A 10,320-nucleotide genomic window follows, 5' to 3' on the forward strand; every position below is an offset into this window, starting at 1 on the left:
AAGGGCGGGGGGGGGGCCGGGAGGGTCCAAGGTCGCAGCCACAGCCGCCTGTGGGCCCTGGGGGGCTCAGCAAGGTGTTCAGGATGCTGGGCGCCAGGGCAAGCTCCAAGTCATGGGGGCCCGCAGCAGGGCCGGCAACCCACCCGACCTGAGCGCCCAGGCGTGTGGGGACAACAGTGCTCCCTGCCGGCCGGCCAGGCCTGCGTCTCCTCCCGCCCGCCGCCCGGGCTCCGGTGAAGCGCAGCCTCATCATCTGTGCGCTCAGAAGCCGCTTGAGGCAGAGACCAGAGCGCGGCCAGGGTGCGGGCGGCCCCACTTTACTGTGCCTGCTGTCCCCCGCCCGCCTCGGCCCGGCCGCCCGGTGAGCGTTACAGCAAACGACCCTATTTGTACTTCTGAACCCTCCCGCCTTCCCCCCAAAAAAACTGTACATGAGTTTACAAACATATTAACATATAAATAACGAGAAGCGTCCGGCAGGCCCTCCCAGCTGTCTCTGCTCCAGGGGAGCCTCTGGCTGCCGGACGCGGGCAGGAGCCAGTGCAGGGTGAACCCCACGCCCACCGGCCGGCTGGCTGCTGCACCTGCCGCCGGGGAGCCAGGAGCCGTGCGGCTGCTGCGTCATCGCTCGGGCTCCAGCTCGTGCGGGAAGGGGCGCCGCTTCTCCCGACAGTGCTTCTTGTGGGCTGGCCAGTCCTTCTGCTGGCACTGCGAGCCGCAGTAGCGCGCCACCTGGCAGCGCCCGCAGATGTTGAACTCCCGGAGCTGAAAGGACACAGAGGAGCCCGATCCGGTCACACGCGGACGCGGGGGGCCCGGCTCCGGCCGGGCAGCCCCGCAGGGGAGAAGCGCAGCCCCGGGCGGCCGGCACGCACCTGCCTCTCGATCAGCGTGCAAGGAGGGTAGTGGCACTCGTAGTAGGCGCAGGACGTCTCCTCCTCCTCCACCACGTCGCCGTTGGCGTTGTAGTACCGCGTCACGTTCAGGACCGGGAACTGCTCCTCTATGGGGTCTGTGGGCAGCTGCTGAATTGCCAGCCAGTATAAGCTTTGCTCCCTTAACAAAAGAAACAGGGTTTCAGATCCCCTTGGCCACAAAGGGGCAAGGCACAGAGGTAAGAGTAGGTGACCCCAGGGTGGACCAGCTGCCTCCCCTTCGCAGGACACCCCCTCCCCAGCTGTGACCAACAGTCTGTCCTTTGGCCCACCAGCTGCACTGGCTCACCTCCCCACAACACCCAGGGTTCAGCCTTTTTCTCTTCTCACTAAAAGGCACAGAAAGGGCTGTGTGCATCTTGCCCCTCAGTCTTCCCAACACTGTGAGAGCCGGGCACACGACAGGCATGGAGACCACGTGGTCTCAGCCGCAGGCTCAGCCCGGCCTGGTCAACACCAGGCCGCCTCTCTTCCCGCTCATAAGCCGAAGTGCTCAAACCTGCCCCTGGAGAGATCTGGGGATCTGGGGGACCCACCCTCTGGGCACTGCAGTTGCTCTCCATCCTCCTGACTGCTTCTCTGCCTAGACGGGGCCAGAAGCTCGTACCTGCCCACACCTGCCCCACCACCACAGGTAGAGGTGGATGGGGCAAACCCCAAGCGATGAGCAGCCCACCCCTGGGGCTGGCCTTCAGAGGAGGTACCTGCTGCCCTGCGAGAGCAATGGGGTGGGTGGTCCATCCCCTCCAACCCGCCTGCTGTCTCTGGAGGCCAGGCCGAGAGGGACTTGGATAAAAACGGAAGGGTATGGCACAGCACTGGAAATCTGCTATGCGTGCGTGCTCAGTCGTGTCTGACTCTGCGACCCCACAAACCACCAGGCTCCTCTGTCCATGGGATTCTCCAGGCAAGAATACTGGAGTGGGTTGCCAGGCCCTCCTCCATCGGATCTTCCTGACCCAGGCAGAGATTGAACCTATGTATCCTACACTGGCAGGTGGATTCTCTACCACTGAGCCACCTCAGTAAATCTACTATACTTCAGTTTAAAAAAGAGTTTAAAAAAAAGGGCGGGGCCCTAAATATAAGACCCCAAACAACAAAACTCTCAAGGGAAAACACAGGACGAAGGCTTCACAGCCTCAGATATGGCAATGATCTGGGATATGACAGCAAAGGCACAGTAACAAAAGAAAAAAAAAAGTTTTTTGTAAAAAAAAAAAAATATGAAAATTCAAGTATTTTGTACATCAAAAAAAAAAAACAGAAGAAGAAGACAATCTATAAAATGGGAGAGAACATTTGCAAACCATGTATCCCCTGAATAAAGAGCTCTGCAGCTCAACTGAAAAACCAACCACCAAGTTTTGAACAGAGATTTCTCCAAAGAAGACACACACAGGGCCAAAAAGCAGATGAAACGACGCTCAGCATCACTGACCATCAGGAAAACAACTCAGAACTGCAGTGGGACCACCTCGCACTCCTGGGATGGCTGCTACCGAACGACAGAGAACACCACGTGCTGGCAAGGACCTCTGCGCGCTCTGCCTCCAGCGCGCAGACACCACAGACAGCAGCCTGGCGGTTTCTCCAGAGGGAACAGAACTACCACACGATCCTGCGATCCCACTTCTGGACACACACTCTCAAGAACCGAAAGCAGAGGCCAGAAGAGCTCTTTGTACAAGTGGGTTCACAGCAGGTGAGGGAGGCGGCAGCCCAAGTGCCTGACGAGGGAGAGTGGATAAACCAAGTGCGCTGCACACGTGCACACATACGCACACAATGGAACACTATTCAACCTTAAAAAGGAAGCTCTGACACAGGCCACGATGCCGACGAGCCCTGAGGACGTAAATGAGCAGACGGGAGGGAGCCAGACCCGAGGTCGAGTGCCGTGAGCCCGCTCAGCTGGGATCAAGGACCTGGCGGCTCGCAGAGCGGTGGGGATCGGGGGATCTGGGCATCTGGGGGCCGGGGGCGGGCCGTGCAGTGTTCTGTCAGGACACAGCTTCATTTGGGAAGAGGAGACGGCTCCGGAGACAGTGGTGGTGACGGCTGCACTGCAGCGTAAGTGCTCAACGCTACAGGAACACACACTGCAAAGTGGTTAAAACGACGTCATCCGTATTTTACCACAATACAAAGATTTCTTTAAGGAAGAAAAGGGTGAAAGTCAGGATGGGGGAGAATGCTGGTGCTTTCCGAGCTCTTTAGTGAGGTCCTAGAAGACCGAGAGGAGGGGAGGTTTAGCCCCAGCCGGCGTTTGAAGATGGGAAGGGAGGACACTGCCCCTTGGCTCCGAGCACCTTCCACCTGGCTGGGCCACCCTGTGCCCACTGGGGTGACTCCAGGGCAGCAAGCAGGGGTGCAGGGACCCCCAAGTCGCAGGGGCCGATTCCCACCACGAGCCACCGGGCAGAGGCCACAGATGAGGCGGGAGGACACGTGGCGCCGGGGACCTCAGGCCGCCCTCGGACAACTGGGCCCCAGCACATGCAGCACTGCGGACAGGCTGACCACTGCTGGCAAGCCACAGCAACCCCGACCAGCTGGCTCCTGGGATGACCAACAGGGAGGAACCTCGGGGTGGGCCCCAGAGCAGTGTGAAGCAGAATGGGACCATCCCTCCAGCGACTGCAGCGGTCAGCGGCAGAGCTGGCCAGGTTCACTCTGGTCTTGTGCAAGTGCTGAGCCACCCGCCTTCTGACCGCTCAGCTGCCCCTACACTTGTCCTGATGACACAACCTTTTTTTTTTTTTTACTGTGCCACGCAACTTGTGGATAGGTCATCTGTAATTCAGATGACCATTATATCTACTACTGTGGGCAATAATCCCTTAGAAGAAGTGCAGTAGCTCTCACAGTCAACAAAAAAGTCTGAAACACAGTACTTAGAAACAATCTCAAAAACGACAGAATGATCACAGTTCGTTTCCAAGGCAGACCACTCAATACCACAGTAATCCAAGTCTGCCCCAACAGTAACGCTGAAGAACCTGAATTTGAACAGTTCTAGAAAGACCTACAGGACCTTCTAGAACTAACGACAAGAAAAAATGTCTTTTTTATTATAGAGGATTGGAGTGCTAAAGTGGAAAGTCAAGAGATTCCTGGAGTAACCTGAAGGCAAGTTTGGCCTTAGAGTATAGAATGAAACCAGGCAAAGGGCAACAGAGTTTTGCCAAGAGAACGCACTGGTCATAGCAAACACCCTCTTCCAACAACACAAGAGACTATTCTACACATGGACATCACCAGATGGTCAATACTGAAATCAGACTGATTATAGTCTTTGCAGCCAAAGATGGAGAAGCTCTATACAGTTAGCAAAAACAAGACGGGGAGCTGACTGTGGCTCAGATCATGAGCTCCTTATTGCCAAATTCAGACTTAAATTGTAGAAAGTGGGGAAAACCACTAGACCATTCAGGTATGACCTAAATCAAATCCCTTGCGATTATACAGTGGAAGTGAGAAATAGATTCAAGGAGTTAGATCCAATAGACAGAGTGCCTGAAGAACTGTGGACGGAGGTCTGTCACATTTGCAGGAGGCAGTGAGCAAAACCATCCCCAAGAAAGAGAAATGCAGTAGGGCAACATGGTCATCTGAGGAGGGCTTTCAAATAGCTGAGAAGAGAAGAGAAGTGGAAGGCAAAGGAGAAAAGATACACCCAGCTGAATGCAGGGTTCCAGAGAAAAGGAGAGACAAGAAAGCCTTCTTAAAGGAACAACGCAGGGACTTCCCTGGTGGTCTAGTGGCTGAGACTCTGTGCTCCCAATACAGGAGGTCTGGGTTTGATCCCTGGTCAGGAAACTAGATCCCACATGCTACAACTAAAGATCCCACATGTCACAACTAAGACCAGCACAGCCAAATAAATAAAAATAAATATTAAAAATTAAAAAAAAAAATAAAGGAACAATGCAAAGAAACAGAGGAAAACAACACAACGGCAAAGACTGGAGAGCTAGTCAAGAAAACTGGAGATGCCAAGGGAACATTCTGTGTGAGGATGGGCACAATAAAGGACAGAAATGTCAAGGGCCCAACAGAAGCATAAGAGATTAAGAAGAGGTGGCAAGAATACACAGAAGAACTATACAAAAAAGATCTTCACGACCCAGATAATCACGATGGTGTGATCACTCACCTAGGGCCAAACATCCTGGAGCGCGAAGTTAAGTGGGCCTTAGGAAGCATCACTACGAACAAAGTTAGTGGAAGTGATAGAATTCCAGCTGAACTATTCCAAGTCCTAAGAGATGATACTGTTAAAGTGCTGCACTCAATATGCCAGCAAAGTTTGAAAATTCAACAGTGGCCACGGGACTGGAAAAGGTCAGTTTTCATTCCAATCCCAAAGAAAGGCAATGCCAAAGAATATTCAAACTACCATACAATTGCACTCATTTCCCATGCTAGCAAGGTAATGCTCAAAACGCTTCAAGCGAGGCAACAGTACATGAACAAAGAATTTCCAGATGTTAAAGTTAAATTTATAAAAGGCAAAGGAACCAGAGATTAAATTGCCGACATCTGCTGGATCATACAAAAAGCAAAGGAATTCCAGACAAACACCTACTTCTGCTTCACTGACTAAAGCTAAAGCCTTTCACTGTGTGGATCACAACAAACGGGAAAATTCTTAAAGAGATGGGAATTCCAGACCACCTGACCTGCCTCCTGAGAAACCTGAATGCAAGTCAGGAAGCAACAGTTAGAACTGGACATGGAACAACAGACTGGTTGCAAATAGGAAAAGAAGTACGTCGAGGCTGTATATTGTCACCCTGCTAATTTAACTTATATGTAGAATACATCATGAGAATCGCTGGGCTGGAGGAAGCACAAGCTGGAATCAAGATTGCCCGGAGAAATATCAATAACTTCAGATATGCAGATAATACCACCCTTACGGCAGAAAGAGAAGAACTAAAGAATCTCTTGATGAAAGTGAAAGAGAGTGAAAAGGCTGGCTTAAAACTCAACATTCAGAAAACTAAGATCATGGCACCCGGTTCCATCACTTCATGGCAAATAGAAGGGGAAACAGTGGAAGCAGTGACAGGTTTTACTTTCTTGGGCTCCAAAACCACTGCCAACGGTGGCTGCAGCCACAGAAGTAAAAGACGCTCACTCCCTGGAAGAAAAGTTATGACCAAAAAAAAAAGAAAAGTTATGACCAACCCAGACAGCATATTCAAAAGCAGAGACAGTACTTTGCCAACAAAGGTCTGTAGTGAAAGTTACGGTTTTTCCAACAGTCATGTATGGATGAGTTGGACCATAAGGCTGAGCACTGAAGAATTGATGCTTTTCAACTGTGGTGCAGAAGAAGACTCTTGAGAGGCCCTTGGACTGCAAGGAGATCAACCAGTCCATCCTAAAGGAAGTCAGTCCTGAATATTCATTGAAAGGACTGATGATGAAGCTAAAACTCCAATACTTTGGCCACCTGATGCGAAGAGCCAACTCATTGGAAAAGACTCCAATGCTTGGAAAGATTGAAGGCAGGAGGTGAAGGGGCCGACAGAGGATGAGATGGTTAGATGGCACCACCGACTCAGTGGACATGAGTTTGAACAAACTCCAGGAGACAGTGGAGGACTGAGGAGCCTGGCGTGCTGTGGTCCATGTGGTTGCAGAGTCACACAGGACTTCTCGAATGAACAAGAACGCAACCTGTGGGTTCTAATTCCCCAACCAGGGTTCAAACCTGGGCCCACAGCAGCGAAAGTGCCAAGTCCTAACCACTGGATCACCAGAGAATTCCCCAAGCTTCCTTTTTGTTGATGAAAGAACCGTGCTATCCCCAGCAGAGCAGAAAAGTGCTTCAAGACAAGCAACTCCTCAGCACCCCTGGTCACTGCTGAGCAGTCAGTGCGCAGCCCCGGCGGAGCTCCCGAGACCTCCAGGTGGTTTGGTGGGTTGCCACATCTCAGCAGGGGAGCCAGCAAGGGTCCTATTTTTGCTTCAGCCAAATTGGGCTCAGTTTCTGTCGCTTGCAACCACAAGTCTAGACTACCATAATCCCCAGGAGGATAAGAATCCTAACTAACTGTCGTGAGGCTCAGCCTCCTTCAAGAGCCATGTGAGGACACCTTAGCCAGGATCAGACTCTAACAATGGAGTCTGGACCAAGGAGAGGTGAAGGCTACCCAGCTGACCTCTGAGCCACTGTCCTGACCGCACACCTTGAGGGGAGATGACTAGCATTCCCAAACCCACAGAAGCTGCAGAGCACAGAGCCGAGCCGGCCTCTCTTGGCAGTGAGCCTGGCGGGGCCGCGTCGCCAGCCCCAGGAAGACCCACCTCTGCTTGCTGGAGGCCTCCTCGGCTCTGGGCCGCCAGCCCCACGGCACCAGCTGCAGGTTGTCCAGGCGGTTGTCCACAGTGACGGCGTTGAGATGCACCACCTGAAACCCAGGGGCGATGCCCCCCCTGTGCCGCTCCCTAGGAAACAGACAGTGCTCCAGACAGGCTCCCTGACCGCTCGTCTCAGCCACGCGCGCTGAATGGTCCTCGGCCCACTGGGAGCACTGCAGAGGGGAACCCAGTCTGTGGGCCAAAGGGGACAGCCCAGCCCCTGGACTGAAGCACTCGGCGCCAGGGGGCAAGGAGGGCACCGCACTGCCTCACACCAGCCGGGGGCACACGAGTGGGCCCAAGTACTTCGGAACCCCTGGACTGAAGCACTCGGCGCCAGGGGGCAAGGAAGGCACCGCACTGCCTCACACCAGCCGGGCACCCACGAGTGGGCCCAAGTACTTCGGAACCTCAGCGTTCACAGGGAAGCGAGGGCGGCCCTCCCCATGTCCCACGGATAAGCTCAAAAGGACCTAGGAGGGGCCAGACCCCGCCCGCCTCGAGAGGCGCTGTGGCCTAAGTGCTGGGAGCAGGAAGGGCACAGGGCTTACAGACTCTTACGCTACCCTGCCAGTGCCAGAGGACACAGAGCAGCCATCCTCCCAGTTAGTGGCAATGACAAAGAAGTAACTGGGAGACCTGGGGAAGGTATCATCTGTCGATGAGGGCAGAAGGGTCTCTGGCTGCCCGAGCCCCTTGCACTGCAAGGCTGGTGCAAACCCAGAAGGGGAACAAGCAGCTTGGAAACACCCACCACAGCAGCTCATGAAGGAGCCTTCCCGACCCCCTTCCTCGGTTCTTGTCAAAGGCATATGCAAATATCTTAGCACCATTTCCATCTGCGTCTACTTCCATCCGGGCCTGAGAAGAAAAAGCTCTGTTAAAAAGCCTGCAATTCTCAACAACATTCCAAATTCCTCTTAGAAAAATGAATGAAACAAGCAAGCCAGAGGGACAAATGCCAGGCCTGTTCCTGGGACCTTGGTGGTCTCTGGAGGCTCCCAGACACGTGGCATGGAGAAGTACCCGCCTACGTGAAGGCAAGACACACTTAAGAACCACTCTTTGCAAAATACTGTGGACACAGAGAAATAAATCTCCCTACCTTTAAAAAAAAGTCCCTAATCCAGTAAAAAAGATAAGCCCTGGAACAAGTAACTGTAAAAGGGTGAAGGCTGAGATAGGAGTGGGGTGGGTCTGCAGGGTGGAGGGAGGAGCAGGCAGGTGAGGACTGGAGCCCAAACAGCCAGGTAGGGACAAAGGCACCCAGCCCTGCAGAAGCCCGAGGCTGGAGAGGAGGTGGGGCAGCCCTGGAGTCTCCCTGAGCACAGCGGCTCATCTGACTGAACTCAATCAAAGACAGGGCACAATTTGTCTCTTTTTTGGGAAGAGCCTGCAAGCAACGTGGAAGTGAGTAAGACAGCACGCATCACGGAAGCGGTGGGAGGGGCTCCACATTGACAGCCAGGTTCCCTGGAGACCAGGGTTTGGTCAGGGCTTCACTGGCCTGCTTGAGCAGCTCGTGTGCAAGGGCCTGCCTCACATCACACGGACGAAAACCCACCCCTCGTGACCCCCCGGGCACGACCGTAGGCAGGCCAGCAAAGGAACAGAATCCTTACCTCAAACGAGTAGCCCTCCACCAGCGGGATGTCCTGCTCATCTATCAGTGTATACTTGGTCTGGAAATTAACATTTCAAGGCGTTACATTTGGAATCAGCACAGGGCACTACCGATAAGCAGGAGCAGCCCTCATGGGCTCAGAGAGGTCAGTCCACCCTGAAGGTAGCCAAAGGCGGCTCTTTCCCCACGCAGCACTGCGCACAGCTGTGGCACCAGGCTCCACCTGGCATCTGCTCACGACTAGCCACGAGAAGTGCCTGAGACCTGCTCAACCACTAAGCTGCGCGTTTTAATGTGTTGATAAACCCAGTCCAAGACCACGATGTCACAGGAATAGAGGCAGGGCCCTGGGATTGAAGCAGAATATCCAGAAGGTTTCAACTATCAGCCAGTCCGCACACAGGTGCTCACGGAATTGTCCTTCCTACCTCTTCGTCTAAAACGTTCCAAATAAAAGTTTTAAAGGATGGCATTACTGCAGACAACCACTGAGTTGCAGAGATCTCAGCGCTAATAAGGAGCCCACCCTTCCGTAATTAGACAGTCACTGCCCCTTGCGGGAGGGCAGGAAACGGTCCCCGAAATGGACCAGTCTCACTTTCGCTTGGAGAGCTTTTTACTAGTATCTGAACCGGCTTTACCTTCATCTGACTGCCTCTGCTCCTCTCTCCCACCAGAAGCTTCCGCGGCTGGTGATGGGAACAGGGTTCCCATCCAGGGTAAGGTCCGTGGCTGGTTCAGCTGCACGGCCGGCCGGCTCCTGGAAACAGCCAAGCCTCAATGCCCACAGGTGCCAGGAAGCCCAGCCTCGAACACGCGGAGGGCGGGGCCCGGTAAGAGAGGGAAGCAGAGGGAGGCCCCGCTCGGCCGAGGCCAACTGAGGCTCAGCCCGAGGGGGCCGCCTCGGGCAGCACGAGCCCTGCGCGGAGCTCACTATGGACCCGCAAGGGCCAGCGGAGAGCGAGCGCGCTGCCCCGGAAGGGCCTGCGCTCCTCGCGGCCACAGGCACGGCCGCAGCCCCCGACCCGCGGCGCACGGCTGGAGCCGGCACTGGACCAAGGCTGCCCCAGGAACCAGGCCGCCGGCGAACCCTACGGGGCCCTGTGCCCACTGCGCCCCAGCCGCCCTGCCGGGCCCTAGCCCCCCAGCCTCGCACCCCCGACTCCGACTCCCAGACCGCGCCCGGACCCCCAGCGCCGCTCAGCCCCTAGCCTCACACCAGCCCCGGCCCTCGGCCCCGGACCGGCGCCCCACGCCTCCCGCCCGGCCCCGGCCCCAAGCCGCGCCGCGCACCTTTCCGGCCACCCGGCCGAGCCGCACGATGCCCAATTTGAAGTCGGTCATGGCCGGGCCTGTGCTCGGCCGGCGGCGCCGCTCCCTCGGGAG

At 55.1% G+C, this 10,320-nt stretch overlaps 1 protein-coding gene across 2 annotated transcripts; it reads right to left on the bottom strand.

Moving 5' to 3' along the window:
* Positions 1-301: 301 nt before the first annotated feature.
* On the bottom strand, positions 302-10,320 carry ZMYND19 (zinc finger, MYND-type containing 19). 2 transcript variants are annotated; one of them, XM_010837549.1, is made up of 7 exons: positions 10,228-10,277; positions 9,576-9,694; positions 8,933-8,992; positions 8,065-8,171; positions 7,257-7,397; positions 876-1,056; positions 302-765 (listed from the first exon to the last, which is right to left on the bottom strand). In XM_010837549.1, the coding sequence occupies exons 2-7, from the start codon at positions 9,579-9,581 to the stop codon at positions 622-624; spliced, it is 639 nt and encodes a 212-aa protein (XP_010835851.1). In that variant the 5' UTR covers positions 9,582-9,694; positions 10,228-10,277; the 3' UTR covers positions 302-621. The 2 variants fall into 2 exon arrangements, with proteins under 2 accessions (XP_010835851.1, XP_010835845.1); XM_010837543.1 differs by lacking the exon at positions 9,576-9,694 and having other exon boundaries at positions 10,228-10,320.

Source organism: Bison bison, unplaced genomic scaffold (assembly GCF_000754665.1).
Source record: "Bison bison bison isolate TAMUID 2011002044 unplaced genomic scaffold, Bison_UMD1.0 scf7180017845859, whole genome shotgun sequence".
In the NCBI taxonomy this organism is placed as follows: Eukaryota; Metazoa; Chordata; class Mammalia; order Artiodactyla; family Bovidae; genus Bison; species Bison bison.